The sequence below is a fragment of the Simochromis diagramma genome, unplaced genomic scaffold, assembly GCF_900408965.1.
Source record: "Simochromis diagramma unplaced genomic scaffold, fSimDia1.1 OVJJ01000481.1, whole genome shotgun sequence".
Classification (NCBI taxonomy): Eukaryota; Metazoa; Chordata; class Actinopteri; order Cichliformes; family Cichlidae; genus Simochromis; species Simochromis diagramma.
This window is the reverse complement of record NW_024386898.1, coordinates 1030259-1053282: the sequence shown is the minus strand read 5'-3', so window position 1 is coordinate 1053282 and position 23024 is coordinate 1030259. Positions and strand designations below refer to the sequence as shown.

Sequence of the window (23024 nt, the reverse complement as noted above, 5' to 3'; positions counted from 1 at the left end):
AATTATTTCAGACATGTAAATTATTATTATTATTGCCCAATTTACGCATCAGAATTTTTTTAAAGTAATAGTAATGAAAAGAAGTATGGCTGATATAAACTCACAACAAATCATACAATATACAAAAAGTCAAAATGGTAGCATTCTTAAAACGTTTAATGAAGACAGATAAATACAATTGATCTTGAAATATGTAACACAATTTGTATTCATCTTTATAAAATATAAATATTGAAAGACATCCTAATTTATAAATGAAAAAAAAACAACAACAACAACAACCCAAAAAACATAAATGTATACAACAAATACAAACTTGATGGTCTTTCAATGAAAGACAGCAGATTAAAACTGGATGATTAAAGAACTTAATTTCTGTTCACTTTATTGCCTTGGCTGTTTTTGTAGTCTGATGAACCTGACTCACATATCAAAGTGCATTCACATATACACAATATTTTTATGATCAAACATTTATACTTTTTTTTTTCTCTTTACAGGAAACTTGTGCAGACTGGTTTTCATTCATTTTATTCATGGTCTGCTGCTGTATCCCCAGGACAGTTAGCGCACAAGTCCTCTTCATCTGTAAAATAGAAATCAATACATTATATACACATACACAGTATGAGCAATGGCAATACAAAAGAACCTTAAAAGCTACAGCACTAAAGATATCACACCTACCATTATAGGTGGTCCCACACCATATGCAATAAAAATGGACTCCTCTCAAATAGGATGTCAAAATTTGTAGTTTATCAAAAGACTGCAACAGAGAACCACATATCACATTTAATATTCATTGGGATAATTTTGCCATTAAATCCTATAAGATGCATTTATGTTTTTTCAGCTCAACCTGAGTTGTCCCTCTGATGTACTCATTTCTAATCCAGAGTATATGAGTATTAGATATGAAAATTTAATTGAACATATTTCTTTTCATTAATTCAACACATCATAGCAGGTCTTCCTACCATCTTTTCATTTACTCTTGCTGCTATCCTTCTGTTAGAAAACACACCTCAGCACTGATCTCCATCCAATGCACTCTATGCTCTCTTCTTCACCTCTGTTGTGCACTGTCTGGTGATTTTGATGGTTTAAACTCATCCATCTTCACTAAAGCTACTCCTTGCATTTTCACCCATCTCCCTCTCATTCACACACATGTATTCTGTCTTGCATCCAATGTCTTTCATTTCTCTTGAGAGACATTCACCTCTCCAGGCTTTTCTACCTGCTCTCTACTACAAATTTCAATGTCATCTGCAAACATCGCAGCCCACAGAGACTCCTGTCTGACATCATCTGCCCATCACATTGCAAACAAGAGGGGGCTCAGAGCCAATCCCTAATGTAATCCCACCCCCATCTTGAACAAATCTGTCACTCCCACTGTACACCTCAACATCATCTTGCTGTCCTAATACATGTCCTACACATACTGCTCTGCACTTCCTCAGACAGTACCACAATTGCTGTTTTGGTAAAAAACAACAACAAAAAAAACCAACTATGAATAACATACATTAATTTTGATTGTCTAAAATAAAATACTTACAGTGAGTTCTGTAACCTCCTCTTCATCCTCATCCTCCTCTTTAAGATCGTCCTCTTCTTCATCAGAGTTTGCTTTAGGCCAGTACCAGTCTTCTCTCGGAGCAGTTATCCCCTGAAAAGAGAAGAAACCTCAGCTAGGAGATACTTTGTGTCAGTGGTCTATAATTTTCCTCCTTTCACTGGTAAGAGACTGATTAGAGAGAGACCTGCTACTAACACTAGCACTGTGATGTGCAGAGGAGCCCATAAGGAGCTATACTCATAATTCTTTCCACCTTTTGACTGTCAAGCTGTTCGCAAGCTCGCTGACTCCTCTTAAGGTCTCCTTCAATCTTTCGCTCCTCTCTTTCCGTCCTTACTCTTGACCTGAAAAGGCAAAAGAAGGAAAAAGTTAAAAACACAGACTATAAGACACTGTTATCATTGGAGGGGACAACGTTTAGAGGTAGCTGCATGCTTCACCTGAAATCTTCCAGAGATTTAGTCTCATTCTGTTGTTTGGCTCGTACTTTCTGCCTATAATGCTCCAGTTCCTCTTCAGCTTTTCTTTTCTTCATCTCTTCCATTCCAATACCCCCTCTGTCTGATTATAAACAGAAAAGTGCTGCAATCATTCAGCTAGGCTGCACACAACATCACTAAATACTCATTTTAAAATAACATTTCCTACCTGTTTTGATATTTAGTGGGATTGGATCAACTCTTCCTGCTCCTATAGGGGTAACAAAGATTAACATCAGTGCACACTACAAATGCAAAGCAAATTCACAATTTAGCGAAGAACAAACTTGCCCTGCTTCCCAAGTCCTTGCCCAGCTTTGTAGCCCATTTTCTGCAGAAGTGCAAACCCTTTGTTTTCATTGCTGATGGAGCTCTGTAAAGCCACTTCTCGGCTTTCGCTCTCCTGCTCCTTGTAGCTCTTCTGACGGTTCTTAATATTCTTTTCCTTTTGCTTCTCCTCCCTCTTCATTGCTTCTTTTACCCGCCTCACCATGCTGACTCCCGGTTTCACATCTTGACTGACAGTCGGAGGGACAAAGGAAAACGTTATAGGGGTGTAAAAAAAATACCGATAACTATTGTGAGAGCAATGACACCCAGCTTCTTCGTTTTGATAGCTCAATATCGGAATATACTCGATTCAACAACAGTTTCATAGCACTGACCGAACATTGTTGTCAATATGAACATTTTACAGTAAACACCAGAGCCAAAACACTTACAGTTTGCTAAGAAATGCATCAGACATATAGTCTTCTTCTTCATCTGACATTCTGCACAAACTAAAGAGAGAAAAAATAGAGAAAAACAGCAAAAAAACAACAACTTCGGTTTGTGCGTTTGTATTTTCCTCTGTGGTGTTCTGTTCCTTTGCAAAAACGTTCCGAGTAGCTGCAAGGTACACACAAAGTCTACAGTTCCGCTGCATTTGGCATATATTTCAAAAGAACGTGTTTGTCCTGTGAAATGGACTCAACTAATGTCACGTCTATTTTTGTTTATTTCACAAAATTCTACAAGCTATATGATTTAAGTTAAATTATTTGTTTGGTTTAACATCGGACAAACTTCACAGCGACACCGCCCATAGTCGTCGTCATTCATCCCGGGTCACCGAAGCACAGGTAGGATGAACAGTTTTGCTGTATTTGTCCCGTATTTCAGGGAGTTTGTTGTCACTGAGGGGTATATTTTGAACAACTCAAGGTTGTAAAAAATGACGACGAAGACCCAAAGTCCTATTTAGTCGTCAGTGTTTCGCGGAGTTTAGCTTTCCCCTTTTAGGAAGCAGCTAGCTTATGTTGCTAACTAGCTCGCGTATTAACAGCTGAAGGATGACAGCTGTCAACACATCAATGCCGTCTTAATATTTTTTGTGTTATTCCATACGAGACTTGAGCGCGGCTATTATAACTTTACAGCCACTGACATTAAAATTACTGACGTACGGAACACAGCGAAGGCATTCCAATGGCGATAATTGGTCCTTAGCATCTATAGGGCTGTTATAACCTGTCCAGCTGATGGATGTGATAGTTTATTGACTGAACAGGCGTATTGTTAGAGAAGAGGCATTTAAATTAGACAACTGAGAGGCCCTGTCATGCTGTTGGGTACAGAGTTTGTCTCCTGAGCAGGAATGTCCAACCTGCAGATCAACACAGCTGTTCCCAGTATTTCTCTTCATCCTATAATACAGTATTCCTTTCCTGCTAGGAATGATCTCTTCCATGGTGGCAATGAGGTGCAAGAGCTGATAGAACTTTTAGATGAGCATGAAAATGATTTTGATCATGTTATGTGGTGACTGAGTGGCCTTCACAGTCACCACAGCTCAAGTTTATTGGAGCCATTTCAACAACACAGCTGCATATACAACAAGACACATCAAATGACACAATACAGCACAACATACAAAGTACACGTGTATTGAACACATCAACCCATAAAAGTAGTGCAGTGTGTCAGTGTACCTATGTTTAAAGTGATTTTAGTGAATGGCGTAGAGTCTAGATTGCAGAAGGGAACAGTCCACAGTGCAAGAGGTTAAGTTAATATTGCAAATGCATGATACATACGTGTAAGTTTTGCTGCATAATATATTCAGATTCTGGGCGGCACGGTGGTTAGCACTGTTGCCGCACAGCAAGAAGGTCCTGAGTTCAATGTGTGGAGTTTGCATGTTCTCCCCTGTTTGCGTGGGTTCCCTCCGGGTACTCCAGCTTCCTCCCACCGTCCAAAGACATGCAGTTTCTGGGGAAAGGTTAATTGATTAATCTAAATTGCCCATAGATGTGAATACAGGAGTGAATGTGAATGTGAGTGCGAATGGTTGCCTGTCTCTCTGTGTGACAGACTGGCGAGCTGTCAAGGTGTACCCTGCCTCTCGCCCTATGACAGCTGGGATAGGCTCCAGCGCCCCCCGCGACCCTGAAAAGGATAAGCGGAAGCGAATGGATGGATACATTCAGATTCTATGATTACAACTTGCTGTAGGTAAATTGAAACAAAAAATAATAGAAGGTTCAGCATATATTTAAGCGCCTAATAGCTTGGAGATAGCTACTATCTCTGTTCTTGTAGTAATACCCCTGTATCTTTTGCCTGGTGGGAGATGATTAAACAGATGTGTAGGAGGGGACAGTGATGATGCTTCTATCTCTCCTGGTGGTTCGGGTGGCATAGTGTGGAGCTATGAAAGGCAGACTACAACCAGTGATGTTGGAGGCTCAAACTTTTTCCAGGCTGCTGTTTGTCCTGATTGGTTGTGCTACCTTACCAAGTCAGGTTGGAGATAATAATAATAATGATAATGATAATGGTTTGCAGCTTCCCAACTGAACCCATATTTTCCATACATCTCTACTTCTGCCAAAGGAAGTAGAGTCTCTGATGGGCTTTGTTAACAGTGAGACTGGTGTTTAAGTTCTGTGATAAAGACTGGCATATAGTGGTGCCCAGGAAGCACTCTTTCAACAGACCTTGGCCAATGAAAGGAAGATGTTGGACTTCTTCCCTTCTAAAGTCAACAGCCTTTCGTTTTAGATTTGCTCAGGATCAAATTGTTGTCTTTGCACCCCCTCACCAGCTGTTCTGTCTCACTCCGGTATGCAAATTCATCACTGTTAGAGATAACGTCTACCACACTGATACCATCACTCAGTCCAGCTGAAAACCCATTGAAGATTTTGTGCTAGTAATGCTCCCTACCGCTATCATCAAAATGCCAAATAAGATTATTTCTAAGAGAAGTGGTGCTCCAGTCTTTCACTTTAGTCAAAAAGACTTGCAGATTCAGTGTCAAGTCACACTGAAGCTGTTTGAGCAAAATATGGTCTACCGACTCCTTGTGTTGCAACAGTATATTAAGCTTTTTGTTCCTCTAATTTGTCACGTGTTCGTGAATCATTGCAGAGAGGAGGGCGCACGTCTCTGTGTTCAAGGTTCCTCACCATGGAGCTGGCTCACAGTCTCCTGCTTAATGAAGATGCTTTGGCCCAGATCACCGAAGCAAAAAGGCCTGTCTTCATCTTCGAATGGCTCCGGTTTTTGGATAAAGTGCTTGTGGCAGCAAATAAGGTGACTATTCAGATTTTTAGCTTTTCTGAGTCAGAATCATTGGAAGCGTTTTGTAACTCGATTGTGCTTTTTTTCCTTCTTTTTTGAATGCAGGTGGATGTAAAAGAGAAGCAGAAGAAGCTGGTGGAACAGCTGACGGGACTAATCAGCAGCGCTCCGGGACCACCGACTAGAAAACTCCTGGCCAAAAACCTTGCTACGCTCTACAGCATTGGTGACACCTTCACTGTTTTCCAGACTCTTGATAAATGCAATGACATCATCAAAAGCAAGGATGACACACCTGCATACTTGCCAACAAAACTGTGAGTTCCCATTTATTTACTACCACGTATATTTTTATTGGCTATTTTTAGAAATACAGGAACTGCATATTAATAGTCTGCTTGAGCTTTCACATATTTCAATTCAAATGTAAGCTGTTCAGAACTGCTTTTAGAGCTCCAGGCACGTGCAGTAGGCCTATCTTCAAGGGTATTAGCAGTTAAGCTGGACGGTAATCTGCAGAACGACATTTTATGTTTAAAAGGAGGGATTAAGCGTACAAGACTAGATTTGCTGTGTTTCTTGCTGGCGTTAATGGAATTTAACAGTGGATGAAGCTGCATCAGTGGTGCCCTGCAGGGTTTTATCCATCACTCATTCATACCTGCTCATTTCTGGGTAGGTGAAATACACAGACGTGCCAGGGCCTCCCTTTTGCATACTAAGCCACTGTACTTCCCCTTCAGCATTTTACAGTAGATGAGGTTAAAGCTAATTCATGTATGTAAGCCAGTCTCACCATTTATCAACATAAGGAGGAGTCTAATAAATAGAAGTTAATAACTATTAATTTTCATGAAGTATTCCATGGTATTGCATATTTTAATTTACATAATTATGAATTTTCACATAGATTTTTGTCTGAATTGCTGTGTTAATGCACTGTTACACATTTCTTGCAGTGCTGCAGTGGCATGTGTTGGGGCTTTTTATGAGAAGATGGGGAGGATGCTGGGAAGCTCCTTTCCAGATACCATCAATAATCTTTTAAAGGCATTAAAGAGTGCAGAGGTATGCCACGTGAGAGTAAAGAAACTAGGAGCAGGCACACTACAGTATAAGAACAGTAATGGAGGGATTGATTTGTAACGTCACTTTCTTCTATTTTATTGATGTAGTCACAAGGTAGAGGAGAGATCCTTCTGAGTCTGCAGAAGGTGCTCAGCGGACTGGGTGGAGCTGCAGCTTCTTGTCACAGAGACATCTACAAGAATGCTCGCTCTCTGCTTACAGACAGGTCCATGGCTGTACGCTGTGCAGTAGCAAAGGTCGGTCTCACAAAAACACAGTTAAGATTTTTAAATGTGTCAACTATCTTGCGCTTCTTTGTGGGGATTTTGTGGGCTGCTGGGGCCTTCCATATCATAAAGTTAAAAGCTACGTAGAAGACACACAGAGTAATCTTCAAACTCTTTCTCTCAAAACAGTTAAACTTGGTTTTTGATCTTAAGTTGTTAAGGCCCATCTGAGGAGCCATCAGCGTTATGCAAGGCTTCATTCTCAGTTTCACTCATAAAAGTAAAGGTACCGCATGATTACTTGTGATCACTGTTTTCAGTACGATCTAATTTTCCCTTTATGACACAAGTACAGCAATTGTGTGTCAGAATGAGTGCAGACTGTTTTTAAAGGGAAGAAACCACTGACTTAAATGCTTTTGCTGTGTCACGTATGTCGACCGCATACACTGTTTCAATTTCCGTTTAGAAAGCGTACAAGTTACTGTGTGTATTGTAACATTATGTGCACATAAGCCTCTGAATTCATGTCATGAAGTAGATATTACCAGTACACACATTATATGAAAAGTAATGATAGCGTCCCATTTTTTTCCTCCTTGCCTGATCAGTGCCTGTTGGAGCTACAAAATGAGGCTGTATTCATGTGGACCACTGAACTGGAGAACGTCGCTACTTTGTGTTTCAAGGCCTTGGAAGGGTCTAACTATGGCGTTCGGGTAGCCGTAGCGAAACTGCTGGGGACGGTTATGGCCACGGCCCTGATGCCCAAACAAGCAGCTGGTAGGTTACAGAGTGGATTTGTTGTTTTTAGAGTAGCTCACTGCTTCTGTTCTTTATCGCGTTCTTTTTTTTAAAATGTGTTCTTCTCGCAGTGATGCGTCAGAATGTAAAGCGAGCCACTCTGGAGGAGGTGCTGGAGCTCATGGCCACAGGCTTTCTGCGCGGTGGATCTGGCTTCCTGAAGAGCGGAGGAGAGATGTTGAAGGGGGGAGGCTCTGTCAGCAGGGAGGTGCGGGTGGGCGTCACACAGGTGAGGTGAACTCTCAAACATATTAAAAATATGAACCCGATCCATCTGACTCATCCACCTCATGCGTGTTTTTCGTTAATTTCTTCTTAGGCATACGTTGTGTTTGTGACAACACTTGGCGGTCAGTGGCTTGAGCGCAACTTTGCCACGTTCCTGTCGCACGTGTTGGACCTAGTGTCTCACCCTCGGGCCACGCAGACTCACGTTGAGGCTGTGTACTCGCGCCGCTGCGTCTCCTTCATGCTGCGCGCCACCTTGGGGGGCTTGCTTGGAGAGAAAGCACAAATCGCAGCCGGCAAAGAAATCTGCCAAGCCATCAGCAAGCAAATGAGGGCTGTGGGTAAGGAGGATGGGGGGGAAATATCACGGTTCAGAGCATTACAGAGTAAGTACTCATCCATTATTATCACCTTTTAATTCGCTCCTCATTCAGTTTTGAAATCTGTTGCATGGCTTGTGCTTATGTTGTGTGCAGAGACCGCTTCTCTTTTTCTTTTATTTCTCTGCCTTTCCTTCTGCTTTCTGCCTGTGAGGTTACTTTCCTCTTTCTTTATATCCCCTTTTCACCACAAGTAGTATCATAATGTCAGTAAGATCATCCATTACCTGCGCAGCATATTAAGTACTCATGCTTGCATTATTGCATAGCCTTTATGGCTTTTTTGCCTGTGAATTCACATTTTGTTATTGCCTTATAAACCCTAAAGAGCAGTTAACGTAACCTTTTCTGGCATCTAGCATCTGGCATGCACCAGCAGAAAAACTGCACGTGCCACTAAATGCAAAGACACACGACAGGATGATGCCATTACATCTAAGAGAACAAGACACAGTGTTTTGCATTATTTTATTTATTTTTTCGCTTTTGATCATCACAAAATTATTTTCAAAATCACCCATACGTCGTTCACAAAGGATGTTTCTTACTCTGATTTGCTTTGCAACCTTTAAACCGATGTACGTTTCAGAACTTCTTGGTGTTAAGACAGAATTTCTAAAAATGTTGGATTCTCCTGGGTTCTTTGTTGTTCACTCTGTACTTGCTGCTGTATTTTTTTCCATCTAGTTGGATATGTTAGACTTCTTGAAATGGGACTTTGAGAAATGTCTAAGCTAAACATAAGTGGGAAAATGTTACCGGGAGCCATGATAGAAGTAGGACATCTAGTATATGTGTTTACATTTACACTGAAGTCCGAATGAAATGCCACAGTTCAAGAAGCATCTTCATATACTCTCTTCCTCAAGTCGTTTTATTGACCTTTTTTCTACATATGATCTGTCTTGACTGTTGTCTTTCAAGAGCTCAGAGGATTTTAGTTCCCGGTAAATGATCAGCTATTCATTTTTTTCTTTTTTCACAATTATAGCCATCATTTCCTGTTTTTATTTATTTCTTTTTGAATGGGGGAGACAAATCCTCAGAGCTCTTGGCGTACATTGAAGTGTGCTCTTCTGTGTTTTAATGTAGCGGTTCTGTAGTTTAATGTCGTTAGTTAAATATATGACAACAGTGCATGGCCTAATGGGGTCTGTTGTGTTATTAGAAGCTACGGTACGCACCTGTCAGTCACAACATTAAAATCAGTGTAGGTGACAACAATAAAAATCATTATTTTGCCTTAATGTTACTTGTCGAGTTGTAGCAGGAAGTCAAGTTGTTGGAAGCTCTAAAGATGTGACTTTTTTGATGTCTAAGCAACTGGATCAGATTATCTATAAAATATCAGGTTTTGGGGATTGTTTCTGGTAGTTAGTTGCTACCAAAAGTGGTATAAGTAATGAACTGGTAATAGGGTCACAGGGGCACTATACTCCACACTTTGCATGTGGTCCTGTCTGTTCTTGAAAGCACCTACAGCAGAAAGAAATCCCATTTTCTTTTACATCTTGTGTGATGTTTACCAGAGAGAGAGGGGGGATCAGCATGATACACAGTAGAGTTTAAGCAATTTGATTCTCTGATTTTCTGCAGGAAAATAGCTTTAATCTGATTCTAACTAGCCGCAGACAATTTACACCTCTTTATGGAAACACTATTCCCCGATGGTGCCAGCTTTAGTGCACCCGCCACCGCATATTGTTCAGGAATGGTCTGAGAAACATTACAAAGAGTTCAAGATCGGAAAAACAAATCACATTTAAGGAGGCCCCACCTTGCAACTTCCTACACAATATCGGGTTTTAATGTTGTGGCTGATTAGTGTAAATTATACTAATAACATTAGTGATTTATACTTATTATGGACACAAAGCATCTTTTCTTTGATATAAATCTTTTTCATCAATGATGCACACATTATAAATTAGTGTGTTCTGAATATTATTGAGTATTCAAAATACAAAATTAAGTGATAACTCAGAAAATCTTCATGCTGACAGATCGCTTTGCTTGCTTCTCTTCCTGAAATTTGTGTTTTCAGAGGCAGTAGTGAATGATATCAGTGGGGAGAACAAGGCAGGGGCAGGTGATGTCTCTGCCAGCCAGCATGTTATGGTGTGTGCTTTAAAAGAGCTGGGCAGTTTGGTTCAGAGTTTGAGTGCCACAGCTTCACCACTCATCCAGGAGCCTTCTGTAGGTAAGAAAAACAGGATATTCACTGTTGTCACTCTCGGGTTTCTGGTAACACAAGCTCATGTGACATAAATCCTAATTTAAAATAAGGCTGAAATCCTTAAATAACTTATTCCACATCCACTTCTTCAGGACTCCTTGAAACCGTGACCTCAGTGCTGCTGCACCCAAGCATGGCAGCACGTTTGGCAGCTGCATGGTGCTTGCGTTGCGTCGCCGTTGCGCTACCCTATCAGCTCACCCCTCTGCTGGACCGCTGTGCTGAGAGAATCAACAACCTGAAGAGTTCGCCTGAGGCTGTAAGCGGCTACAGCTTTGCGATGGCTGCTCTGCTGGGAGGCGTGCACCAGTGTCCACTGGGTATCCCCCACACCAAGGGCAAGGTGTGTAGCCTCAGAATTTGGCCTTAGTGGTTCTTTCATATGTATGTCAGACTTGATTGACTAGCCTCGCTGTTCTTGTAGTTGGTGGTGAGTATAGCTGAAGACCTTCTGCGAACAGCTGCTCAGAACAGCCGTCTGTCCCTGCAGCGCACACAGGCTGGATGGCTTCTGCTGGGGGCCCTGATGACTTTGGGTGAGCCTCAAAGACACTTGCTGATTTTGGAGTTTTTCAGAAATCGTCTCTTTCTCCCACCACCTTTGTGACCACATTGTGTTCATTTGTGTTCCCAGGTCCCTCCCTTGTGCGCTATCATCTCCCCAAAATGCTGCTGCTGTGGAGGAACGTGTTTCCTCGCTCCCAGAAGGAGCTGGAAGCCGAAAAAGCCAGAGGAGACTCCTTCACCTGGCAGGTCACCCTGGAGGGCAGAGCTGGAGCACTGTGTGGTAAAGACTTGCACCTCCACAGTGTGCACGCCCTAAAATGTTACGAGACGCAGTGTTGACTAAAACTGTTCCCTTTCTTTTATAGCCATGCGTAGTTTCGTGGCCCACTGCCCCGAGCTTCTCACAGAAGACGTAATCCGCAGGCTGATGACTCCTATCGAATGTGCCATGACTATGATGTCTCAGTGAGTGTGGTGCTTTTTTTTTTTTTGTGTAATTTTCTCTTAAATGTCTGACTTTTTATTTTATTTTTTTGTGTGTTTTTCGACTGCATGTCTAATGATTGTAACATTTTGACTTTTCTCAGTGTCCCTGCCATCATTAAGGTACACGGAGCCCACCTGAAAGCAAGTGCAGCTATGGTGAGGCTCCGGTTGTACGACATCTTGGCTCTCTTGCCTCCGAAAACTTACGAAGGTAAATCAGTCACTTGTGCATTAGCTTTCACATAAGTTGAGGAGAGGTGTTTTAAAATGGGTAATCCTCTCGTACAGGCAGCTTCAATGCTCTCCTGAGAGAACTGGTGGCAGAGTTTACTTTGACCGACAACTCGGCCAACACTACCACGTCTTTGCTGCGCTCTCTGTGTCATTATGACGACAGCGTGCTCATGGGCTCGTGGCTACAGGAGACTGACCACAAGTCCATAGAGGATCAGGTTAGTTGGTAAAAGACCGTTCTAGTAACCCATCTCTTATTTGAAGATGCTTTATGTATGTGATTTGGATTAGTCATCACTATCTCTCGTTAAATATTAAATATAAGTTTGGCCTTTTGGTGTTTCTGTGTCGTTGCTGCGAAACAGTTGCAGCCCAACAGCGCGTCTGGCAGCGGAGCTCTGGAGCACGATCCCTCCTCGATCTACCTGCGCGTCCCCGTAGGCGAGGCCATCCCAGGACCTCTCCCTTTGGGTGTGTCGGTTATCGATGCTTCAGTGGCTCTGTTTGGTGTGGTGTTCCCTCATGTCTCCTTCAAACACAGGCAAGGCGCTCTCTCTTATTGTGGTGATTTGATGTGGTTCTGCATCATGTTAACATTATTTTTATTTTCTTGTCCTGCAGCTGCTCTCTTTATTTTCCTTATATATTTATATTCGCTGCATTGTTGCTGAGCTGTTTTTTATTAATATACTGTGTTTTAACTGATGGGTATGATTCAGGCTGCAGATGTTAGACCACTTTGCAGAATGCATAAAGCAGGCTAAAGGAGTTCGACAGCAAGCCGTCCAACTCAACATCTTTACTGCAGTCCTTTCTGCCCTCAAGGTAAGAAAAAAAGCTCTATATCCTCTTAAATGGGTAGGTCATTTAGGTAATAGCTACAGTGAGAAATAATGTTTCTCTTTCGCTTTAACTGTAGGGTTTGGCTGAGAATAAGAGCACTCTTGGGCCTGAGGAGGTGCGTAAATCAGCTCTGGCCCTGGTGATGGGAGCTTTGGACAACCCTAATCCCATCCTGCGCTGTGCTGCTGGAGAGGCCCTGGGGAGGATGGCTCAGGTGGTCGGAGAGGCAACCTTCATTGCCAGAATGGCGCAGACCAGTTTTGATAAGTGAGCATATCATGTCTCCAATTTCTGTTTCTTTGCTTTTTGTGTCCAACATTATGGTTTCAAATCATCTTTGTTGTTCACACAGAATATTTAAGAAAGGCCTTAAGAAAATTTCTTCATATTTTACACCAGTGTTCACTTTCATTGACTGATTGATTTGTTTGATTCATGAGGATGAATTTGATAGCATTTGGAGGTCAAAGGTCAAGCCCAAAGAGCTTACTTTTGGCCATAACTCAAGAATTCATACACCAATAAAAACGATACAAGTGTCTAACAGGATAAAAATGATGAATTGATAACATTTTCTGTTTAAAATGGTCTGTGGTTAACATTACCATGACAACCTAGTGATCTGTAGAAACACTTTGGACAGAAGGAGAGATTTGAGCGCCAGATTTAGTCTTCTGAGGTGCCAGGTTTGAAAAGTGTAGATTTTTGCAATAACATAAATATTGAAAACATTGTCTACAGTGCGCAATGTTGTGATCAGAATAACCTGTATTTACCTTACATTAATAAATGTTTTTAAGAATACAGTGATTTTAGGTGTAAAAAATATTAGTCTATCATTACATATCTTGAATGAGCCTGGACAGACAAGGATGTAAACTGCACCTTGACGTTTAGTGGGACGGACAGAGAGTCATTTTATACCTGATTGCACAAAATAAACATTCTCACTACATTTTCAGAATGTCTCTTTTTGGAAAGTTATAGTTTGTGTTTCATTGTTGTTCATCTGTCTTGAAGTTGATCTCTCATACTTTTTATCTGTCTCTACTCATGTGATGCATGTCTTTGTTTTGCTCTGTTTACAGGCTGAAGTCAGCTCGTGATGTAGTTTCAAGGACGGGCCATTCACTGGCTCTCGGCTGTCTGCATCGATATGTTGGAGGAATTGGCTCTGGCCAGCACTTAAAGACCAGTGTCAGCATCTTGCTGGCTCTAGCCCAGGATGGCTCTTCACATGAAGTCCAGGTGCAGTCAATTATTTATTAGAAGTACATTTTTATATTCACTCATAATTAAATTACATTTTGATTGTTTTTCTTTTCTGTTAAATGTTATGTCTAAACCTAGTTTTGATGCATCCCTGTCTTTTTCTTCAATTCTGGTCTGGCCCACTCTAAATTAATTCAATCTGTGTTTTTGCCTTCACCAGACTTGGGCTCTGCACTCTCTGGCTCTAATTGTGGATTCAAGTGGTCCCATGTACAGAGGCTATGTGGAGCCTACACTGTCTCTGGTGCTCACCCTGCTCCTCACTGTGCCCCCGTCTCACACGGAGGTTCACCAGTGTCTGGGCCGCTGCCTGGGAGCTCTAATCACTACTGTGGGACCAGAGTTGCAGGGTAACTGTGCCACAACCAGATTACAAACATCATTAACCATAGTATTTTTTTAGCCAGCAGGTGGCAGTGTAACCGGTTTTGATCCTTTGCAGGCTACTGAAGTATATGTCTTTAAGTACAATGTTTCTTTGTGCTGGTCTTGCTAGGAAATGGAGCCACTATTTCCACCATCCGCTCGTCCTGCCTGGTTGGTTGTGCCATAATGCAGGACCACTCAGACTCTCTTGTGCAGGCAGCTGCTATCTCATGTTTGCAGCAGCTGCATATGTTTGCTCCACGACACGTTAACCTGTCCAGCTTGGTGCCGTGTCTCTGTGTAAGACATAAATACTTTTAGAGTACGTATGTGATAGTTAGAGTTTGTCAGTCTGAATGTTGATTTCCTGCTGTGAACTGGGGTTCCCATAGGTGCACCTGTGCAGCTCTCACCTGTTGCTGCGTCGTGCTGCAGTGGCCTGCCTGAGACAGCTTGCTCAGAGAGAAGCTGCAGAGGTCTGCGAGTACGCCATGAGCCTGGCAAAGAGAGCGGGAGACAGCAAAGACAGCACTGCAATCAGTCAGTACACGTTCAAAATTTGATTCGAGCATTCTGTTTGAATAATTCCCCTTAATGCAACCTGGATCCTAATGCCTTAACTTGCTCTGGTTCAGATCTAAACATCACAGAGACGGGTCTGGAGGGCGTTCTGTTTGGCATGCTGGATCGGGAGACGGACAGGAAGCTATGCTCAGACATCCATGACACACTCGGCCACATGCTGTCGTCTTTGGCCGTAGAAAAACTTTCCCATTGGCTGAAACTCTGCAAGGATGTTCTTGCAGCAACTACAGGTAAGTCTACAAAACGGCAAATTCAAAAATCATCTTTTATAAATCTTTCACCACAAATGTGCCCGTGTCCTCTTTCAGATGTAGGGGGCGCTGTTGTGTTTGAGGTGGAAAAGGACGAGGAAGACTCGGAGAAAAAAGACGAGATGGACGATGACACAATGTTCACGGGTCTGGGCGAAGACGACAAATCGAAGCCATCTGTGGCGCCGCGCTGGGTCACACGGGTGTTTGCAGCAGACTGTTTGTGCCGCATCATCCTGCTGTGTGAGAATGCAGACAAAACACACTTTGACCTGGCAGCTGCTCGTTCGGCGCAGGCCAAGAATGTGAAAGGTACCATTCACTGTGCTGCCAGAATAGACTACTGCAGAGTTCACTTAAAGAATTGTGATTGATTAATGCCACTTTTACTGTGCTACAGGAAATGGCTTATTCACATGCTTTCATTTAAAGATGGAACAAAGCTAGAGGTTCAGAGGGTTTTGTTCACTGTGGTAAATATAGGAGACAATATTTATGTAAGCTTTGCTGTATAATAAGGAGCTATTCTACAGGCTTGCCCGTAATAGCACATTGTACTGACTTTGCAGCTCTGAAACCAGCTAAGCCAAATTTATTGACTGGGATTCAGTGGATGGTTGGTCTGCATGACGGCATGTCCAACTAATCCCTCAAAAGGTGCCCTTCAGTTAAAAGTCAATTAAATCTCAGCCCCAAATTTAATGTGGGGTTTCTTTCTGGTCGCTGCAGGCACACGCTGAAACTCCAAAAGTGTTTCCTCTTGAAGAAAGTATTAAAGCAGAGAGTCTGAAGAAAGCACTGGTTATAGCTTCTTGCTGAAGTGTAACCCATCATCAAAGGATTAATAAATCAAATACTAAACAATGACTGGAAAAATCATTATTGTAGCTGCTCCCGGAGTTCATATTCCTTCCAGTGTTTATAATTAGGTTCGTATTTCTCACATAGTCCTTGTTGTTTTTTCATCCATCTCTGCCCGTTCAGGAGATCTGCTGGTGCTCCATTTATCTGACCTCATCCGCATGGCTTTCATGGCAGCCACAGACCACAGCAACCAGCTGAGGATGGCTGGCCTGCAGGCCTTGGAAGACATCATTAAAAAGTTTGCATCCGTACCAGAGCCCGAGTTCCCGGGGCACGTTATCCTGGAACAGTACCAGGCCAATGTGAGTAAAGCATTGCATTATTTCGTAGTCCAAACCTAGAAACATTGCATGAAAGTAAACTTGTTGCAACTCGTGGGTATTTAGGTTGGAGCTGCTCTCAGACCTGCATTTTCACCTGACACGCCGTCCGACATTACAGCAAAGGCATGCCAGGTAAGCCATACATACCTGTCTCTTTCACCAACTCAATTGCTTACAATTCCACTTTATGCCTCTTTGAGGTGTGTTCAACCTTCTTTCCATTAACAGCCATTAAATATGTTTTTTGATTGTTAAATGGTAGAACTGTGGCTGCGTTAGCAGCTTAATTACCACGACAAAGTGAGTCATCATCCCTTTAGAAGCCAGCAGTGTCAAATTTGTGACTTAATGCTTTTTGACTTAATTGAATGATGAGAATGTTGAGTGACAGGGGCAAATAACAAAACATGCCTGTCAGCTTATTACTAAAAGATGTTCTCTCTTTGACATTCCCCTGTTTCTCTGCTTGGGAGACTTTTTGAAGGGTTTAATTTTTCTTATCGAGAACAACTTACTCTGAAAAAGCGGATTAGGATACATATATCTGTGGATGTGAAGGTCACAGAGGACCTGTAGTTTGCTTATAGTTTAATAAGCTACCAGATTTATAACAAGCTGCTGCCCTTGAACTGACACTTTAATTGCTGTTCCTCCCAGAAGAATGCAATCTTACAAACATGTGGTCCAGTTTTACATCACTAAGGTGTCAGTCCATTTATTAATACCCATTTGTTTGACACTCCCACCCCCTCTAATAGTTTAGCTAATGAGCCTAAGTACTCTGTTATATAATACATTTTTTACATCAAAATCAGAATCAGAAAATTTTATTGTCCATTGTTGTAATAGATAAAAACGGTAAGATCCATAGCAGTTTCACCTTTCTCACATTGACTACAGGTGTGCAGTACGTGGATCGGCAGTGGCGTTGTCAGTGACCTCAACGACCTGCGGCGAGTCCACAACCTGCTTGTGTCGTCGCTGGACAAGGTGCAGGCTGGGAAAGGCTCATCCAGTCAGCTGTATAGTGAGAGCGCTACCACGATGGAGAAACTGGCAGTGCTGAAGGCGTGGGCTGAGGTGAGATGGAAGATGAGCAGGAAACTGCTCCTTTTTTTTACAATCAAATGATGCATGTAACGAAACTGAACGTGCACTCTGGGTTTCTCACTCAGGTCTATGTGGTGGCAATGAAGATCAAAAAAGAGGCTGAGTCTAAACCTGCAAAACCAGTCAGAAGTGGAGATGATGACGAGGATGAGGAGGATCTGGGAACAGACGTGCTTCCCCCTGACAGTCTTATCACCCTGGTGCAGCCAGAGCTGCCCTCACTAAGCCGCCTGTGGCTGGCCATGCTGCGAGACTATGCTCTGCTCACTCTGCCTGCTGAGTTTTCCAGTCAGCTGCCCCCTGATGGTATGAGATTCTTTCCTGTCTTCCTGTGTGCTAAATATGGTTTTAATATGATATCTTCAGTGAAACAAAATATAGTCTTGTGGTGTTTCTACACAACATTTTAATGTAGCTTGGTTAAAGCATCAATGTTCAAGTCTTATGTTCCACTTTGGATCATTTGACGTTTATTTTTTCCAGATATTACCAAAAACGTTCAACATTATTTGGACAGTGTCAGATTAAATGTCAACAAAAACACCTCTTAAATCAGATGGGATTGTAGATTACATGCTCGTGCACTCTGTTGGAGCTGTTTTCAAACTCATTGACATGTTAATAAAATAATTATATATATAATTGTGTTTGTGTCCAGGTGGAGCATTTTATACCCCGGAGACTATAGATACAGCAAGGCTCCACTACCGAAGCTCCTGGGCTCCTGTCCTGCATGCCGTAGCCCTGTGGCTGAACAGCACTGGGTTTGGAGCAGGTGTAGGTCAGGAGGAGGTCTCATCAGCTCCCTCCAAGCCTCCTGGCCTCCCCCAGGGAGGCTCCTCCACTATAAAGACCTTTGAGGACTCTGTCAAAGACAGGATGCATCTAATGTTAGGTAAACAAATGCATAGCTAACATTTGCAGTGTAAAGCATTTAGCATTCTTTTCCATTTTCTGGCTTCATAGTGTACCTAATACAGAAAACAGCAACTGCTTTTGTTCACCTCACAGCTGTAGGACCACCGGCCAATTGTGAAGGAATGGTAGTAGAAAGAAAAATACATGTACAAGAACATAGACTAAGAGCATTTTTGTGTTCTTTCTCTTAGGTGTCAGTATAGAGTTTCTCTGCTTTCCCCGCCCTGAAGAGCCTATTGAACATGTGATGTCGTGCCTGCGGGCCCTGTGCACTCTGCTCGAGACTCCTTGTGCTAAAACACATATTGCAGATGACCAGGTAAACACACAGGGCTTAAATTATAGGGTAAAAAAAGAGAGAAAATTTTTAAACCACTTTTATGACTATTGTAGAATCTCATTAGTAAAATATGAATATATGAGTTACTCATTAAGCTATAAAAGAACTAATGTAGTTTTCACTTATTAGAAAATACTAAAAGAAATTCAAGCACCCAAGTGTCCTATAAGAAAAAGTGTTTTCCCTTTAAATCACCTCTTGCAGCAATCATATTGTGGTGTAATTCAGGTGATCTGTTTACCATGCACCACCTCACTGCAAATATTTGATAAATACAACACCGGCCTGTGATATTTACTGACTTTAGAAGGTGAAAAGGATCCCCCACAGAACAGATGATTGGGTACCGATGGCTTCAAAGGGCACACGTGTGTATCCTACAAATTCAGCAAAAGAAGGTTGTATTTCTCAGCTGTATTTGGTGAAGCCTTTGAAGAGGGACATGTCTCTACCAGACTGCTTCAAAGTGTGGACTTCAGAGGATTTGAATTGGAGCACAGTGTGTGGGATCACTCAGCCGTCTCACTAACCATAAAGATATTTGAACAAAGAAGTACAAATTGCTTCTGAACAGTATAAAAATCATATTTTTAAATATGAAATTGTATCCTATGGTGGACATGCTTTCTGCTTTTCAACAAACCAGAACAGATAGTTACAAAGCATCAAGCACTTTACTTTAAATGAGAAAAAAAATACATAATTGAAACAGTTGGAATTCTAAATGTGAGAGAAATGAGAAGTTTGTGCTACATGTTTCACAGTCACATTAATGTAGTTGTTTACTTTTTCTTTCTGCTGTAGCTGCTGGCTGTGGAGCTCCTGAACGTGCTTCACAGGCTTCTGTTGACCCGGGATCCACCTGCTGTCCAGCTTCAGGTCACTGCTGTTGTCCAGGAGACCATCAGGGCTGCACATGACCATCTACAGCGACAGAAAACAGCAAAAGGTCTGAAACATTATGTTACACTGCATATAAGGTTTGCATGTTGTCTTTAAGCTTCTATATTTAGAGTGAAGTTAACCAAATTGTGTGGTAGTTTAAACGGTCATTACTTTTTTTTGGTTTAGGCAAAGAGGAAGATGGCGAGAAAGACTCTCAGGCCAGCCTTGGAGAAGGAGGAGACACAGGGGAGCTCGTCCCCGGCAAGTCTCTGGTGTTCGCCGCCATGGAGCTGCTCGTGTTCATCCTGGTCCGCCACTTACCCCAGCTTAATACACGTGTGAAGGAGTCGCCCAGCCATGTGCCACTCAGGCCTCAGCGACTACCCGAAGAAAGTGCCCGCCTGGTGGCAAACGCAGTTTCCATCCTGGCAGAGCTGCCCTCGCTATGCTCTCCAGCTGGTGAGGCCTGAAGCAAAGTGCAACAACACACAAATACCATGCATAATAAGAAAGGAAAACTCGCACACAGTCAGTTGCTATTTCAGTGTAACATACTCTCTCTTAATGGATGATGTTTTAAACTGCTTCATGCATTTCTGTGACATTAATTAATGATAAGTAGCAAAGGAACATGAGCGTCATGGTTTTCAGCCCATTGTTTACATTTTATTTTTGCCTTATTAGGAAGCATGACCATCCTACCTACAGTGCTTTTCCTCGTCACCGGAGTTCTGAAGGAAACTGCAGTAAAGACTCCTGACAACTCGGTGCCAGTGCCTGTGGCAGCTGCCCTCCAGAGCATTAAGACCATCTTCACCTCCCCAATAGCCCGGATGGAGAGCGTGCAGACGCAGTGGACCAGCCTTGTGAGGAGCAGCCTGGCATCTGTACTTGAGTATTCGCAGCCAGGTGAGCTCATCCACACGCATTCATTATCAGACTCTGACTTTTTGTCTTTCTGTGGAGCAGTCTACAAAAAAAAAAAAGCACAACATCACTGTTAATCAAAAGCATATTTGTGTGGGTTTTTTTAGATGAGTCCAGGCCTGACATGGATGAGGTCAGTATGCTGACAGCGATCACACTCTTCCTGCTGTCAGCCAGCAGTGAGCTTGTAGGAGTGACTGTCCTGCAAAAGGGCTGCATGGACCACTTCCGAAATGCCCTCAACTCTAGTGACCCCTGGGTAAGCTCGCATGTACACAAACAAAGATGTAACAAAAGAATTTTGAATACCGAACCAAATCATCTGTTTTTACATGTGTACCTCTGAACTTTTCTAGATCTTATCTAACGGAAGTGCAGAAAACCCAAATTTCTGAATCAGTACTAGGTTTTTACTTGCCAGCTAGACGGTGGCTGTGGTCTGCTGTGCACTGTACGCACCTCTCTTCTGTTACCAAACCCAAACGTAGCATTTCCACATGTGAAAAAGGGCAGCTCTGAACAATGCCTGGGCTGGATCCTCCTCCCATTGTTCAGAGTTCATGCGTGAAAACAGCTTCACACTGTTCACATAAGTCTAGCTCAGTTGAGCGAAAGATGTAATTGTTGTTACCACAGGTTCAGGCTCGGTGTTACCAGCTGCTGTTGTCGGTGTTTCAACACTCCAGCCGTGCGCTCTCTACTCCCTACATACACGCTCTGGCTCCACTCATGGTGGAGAAGCTGAAGGCAGTGGAGCGCAGCCGCCCAGGGACGGCTGCTGAGCTGCAGGCTGTGCAGGAGGGAATCAGGGTCCTGGAGAATCTGGTCGGCATGGGTGAAGAGCAAAACCGTAAGTGTTCCTCTGCTTAATGGACCAAGTGAAGCAACATTTGGTTCATTTTGTGCCACATTTACTCTGTTAAAGTAGATCTCTTCAGTATTTAGCTGTGCTGCCCTAGATCAGACTAATAAATAATTAAATGTTGAATTTAATGCTTTTCTAATTTCTAGTCCAACCATTCAAGAAAAAACTTTTTAAAAACGATTTTATGTCAGTTTACTAATAATCTGGCAAATCTCTGCGTAGATAATGACATTACATTGGATTTGTGGCCACAGTTCTGCTTCTCCTTTTTTTAAACTGTCTCCTATTTACTGATTATATATATATATTTTTTTTAACTTATCACTGCTTTATGTGTTCAACAGGGGTGCAGCTGCTCGCTCTCCTTGTACCGACTCTCGTCTCTTACCTTTTGGATGAAAATTCCATCTCCTCTGCACCCCAAGTCTCCAAAGGCCTGCACGAGTTTGCACTTCAGAACTTGATGCGGATCGGCCCCCTCTATCCGGCTGCCTTCAAGATAGTGATTGGAGCGGCACCTGAGCTGAAAACCCGTCTGGAATCTGCTATACGGGCCAACCAGGCCAGCAGCAAAGCCAAAGCTGCAGCCAGGCAAGCTCAGCCAGCAGTGCAAGCTGCACCAACCATTAAACTCAAGACGAGCTTCTTCTGAACACTCCAAAATGCACCGCACACTCTCAACTAATCTTTTCTTCTTTGGATTTCTTTCAACACTGTACCACATGTCATGTCTGTATCAGTTATGCTTTCTAACTGCATTTATTTATTCTACATCTCTTCTTTGTTTTGATGGACGAGTACTCCCCTCAAAGAACGTTTATGTAAATATCTTTGAAAGCCTTTGAATGTTCACTTTAAAAAGCTTGCTATAAATTTTGTAGCAAATTTTAATTGTGTGAATGTATCATTTCCAGACCACACAATTTACATTTTACTTTCTTTTCTTTTTTTTTGTTCTCCCCAAGTCACCAAACCCAGCTCTCTATGGAAGTTTGTTTCTGACACTTTTTTTTCAGGCAGAGCTAAATTGAAATTTGAAAAAATCATCTCAAAACTTACTTACGAAGTATGTTTTCAGGTACAAACCATGACTTTTGACTTACAGAGGGCAAAAAATAAATAAATAAATCAGGTGGCAGAAATAAAATTCCAGAAAAAGTCAATATTTGCTCTACAATTTTCCCTGATTTGATTTTATTTTATTTTATTTTATTTTTATTTATTTTTTTTTTAGGAGGCCTTGGGGTCTCCAGGTTGTTACTGATGAATGTTACTTTAATTTCTTATGTTTTGTGTATTTTCTCAAATTATGTTGTAAACCTTCCTACTAATTGCTCAAAGGCATAGCTAATAAATTAAAGTTGATCAAACCAGTATCGAGACTAAAATTAGAACTAAATGATAAATGCATTATATTTTTCACTAAGACTCTCCAGTTATCTGCACACCAATCAACAAATAAATAAATATATATATATGTATATATAAGTACTGGTCATCACATAGATTTTTTTTTTTTTTTTTTTTTGGTCTGATAAATACCCGTGTTTACTGCCTGCATGTGCTGGTGTTCACCAATGTCATCAATAACTGGCACATTTGTGTAAATGTAATGTTACACTCATTTTTTTTTTCCAAAATATGAATAAACTTATTTTGACCTCATTGCTG

General features: G+C 42.0%; 2 protein-coding genes across 4 annotated transcripts; one reads left to right on the top strand and one right to left on the bottom strand.

Annotated features, from left to right (window-relative positions):
* Nucleotides 1-490: 490 nt before the first annotated feature.
* Nucleotides 491-2975, bottom strand: gpatch11 (G patch domain containing 11). Its single transcript, XM_040034368.1, has 8 exons — nucleotides 2790-2975; nucleotides 2359-2585; nucleotides 2237-2278; nucleotides 2029-2149; nucleotides 1842-1932; nucleotides 1568-1678; nucleotides 688-769; nucleotides 491-586 (listed from the first exon to the last, which is right to left on the bottom strand). The coding sequence occupies exons 1-8, from the start codon at nucleotides 2837-2839 to the stop codon at nucleotides 531-533; spliced, it is 780 nt and encodes a 259-aa protein (XP_039890302.1). The 5' UTR covers nucleotides 2840-2975; the 3' UTR covers nucleotides 491-530.
* Nucleotides 2976-3071: 96 nt separating this feature from the next.
* heatr5b (HEAT repeat containing 5B) lies at nucleotides 3072-23018 on the top strand. Of its 3 annotated transcripts, none has more exons than XM_040034365.1 (36): nucleotides 3072-3191; nucleotides 5482-5646; nucleotides 5740-5951; nucleotides 6594-6702; nucleotides 6810-6959; nucleotides 7541-7712; nucleotides 7805-7962; nucleotides 8053-8302; nucleotides 10386-10541; nucleotides 10670-10920; nucleotides 11002-11113; nucleotides 11212-11364; nucleotides 11450-11549; nucleotides 11672-11781; nucleotides 11859-12022; nucleotides 12170-12345; nucleotides 12524-12629; nucleotides 12724-12914; nucleotides 13736-13895; nucleotides 14080-14269; nucleotides 14416-14585; nucleotides 14678-14825; nucleotides 14921-15100; nucleotides 15179-15433; nucleotides 16106-16287; nucleotides 16372-16440; nucleotides 17209-17388; nucleotides 17484-17724; nucleotides 18077-18313; nucleotides 18528-18655; nucleotides 19481-19625; nucleotides 19748-20020; nucleotides 20246-20470; nucleotides 20596-20747; nucleotides 21125-21338; nucleotides 21698-23018. In XM_040034365.1, the coding sequence occupies exons 2-36, from the start codon at nucleotides 5521-5523 to the stop codon at nucleotides 22003-22005; spliced, it is 6153 nt and encodes a 2050-aa protein (XP_039890299.1). In that variant the 5' UTR covers nucleotides 3072-3191; nucleotides 5482-5520; the 3' UTR covers nucleotides 22006-23018. The 3 variants fall into 3 exon arrangements, with proteins under 3 accessions (XP_039890299.1, XP_039890297.1, XP_039890298.1); XM_040034363.1 differs by having other exon boundaries at nucleotides 8053-8347; XM_040034364.1 differs by lacking the exon at nucleotides 3072-3191 and adding an exon at nucleotides 4474-4563 and having other exon boundaries at nucleotides 8053-8347.
* Nucleotides 23019-23024: the final 6 nt, after the last annotated feature.

Coding starts and splice junctions, on each gene's coding strand:
- heatr5b (XM_040034363.1), top strand. CDS start 5,521: ATGGAGCTGGCTCACAGTCTCCTGCTTAATGAAGATGCTTTGGCCCAG. Junction 10,921..11,001: donor TCCCCCACACCAAGGGCAAG/GTGTGTAGCCTC, acceptor CTGTTCTTGTAG/TTGGTGGTGAGTATAGCTGA. Junction 14,586..14,677: donor GCTTGGTGCCGTGTCTCTGT/GTAAGACATAAA, acceptor GGGTTCCCATAG/GTGCACCTGTGCAGCTCTCA.
- gpatch11 (XM_040034368.1), bottom strand. CDS start 2,839: ATGTCAGATGAAGAAGAAGACTATATGTCTGATGCATTTCTTAGCAAA. Junction 1,933..2,028: donor AAATCTCTGGAAGATTTCAG/GTGAAGCATGCA, acceptor TTGCCTTTTCAG/GTCAAGAGTAAGGACGGAAA. Junction 1,679..1,841: donor AACAGCTTGACAGTCAAAAG/GTGGAAAGAATT, acceptor TTCTCTTTTCAG/GGGATAACTGCTCCGAGAGA.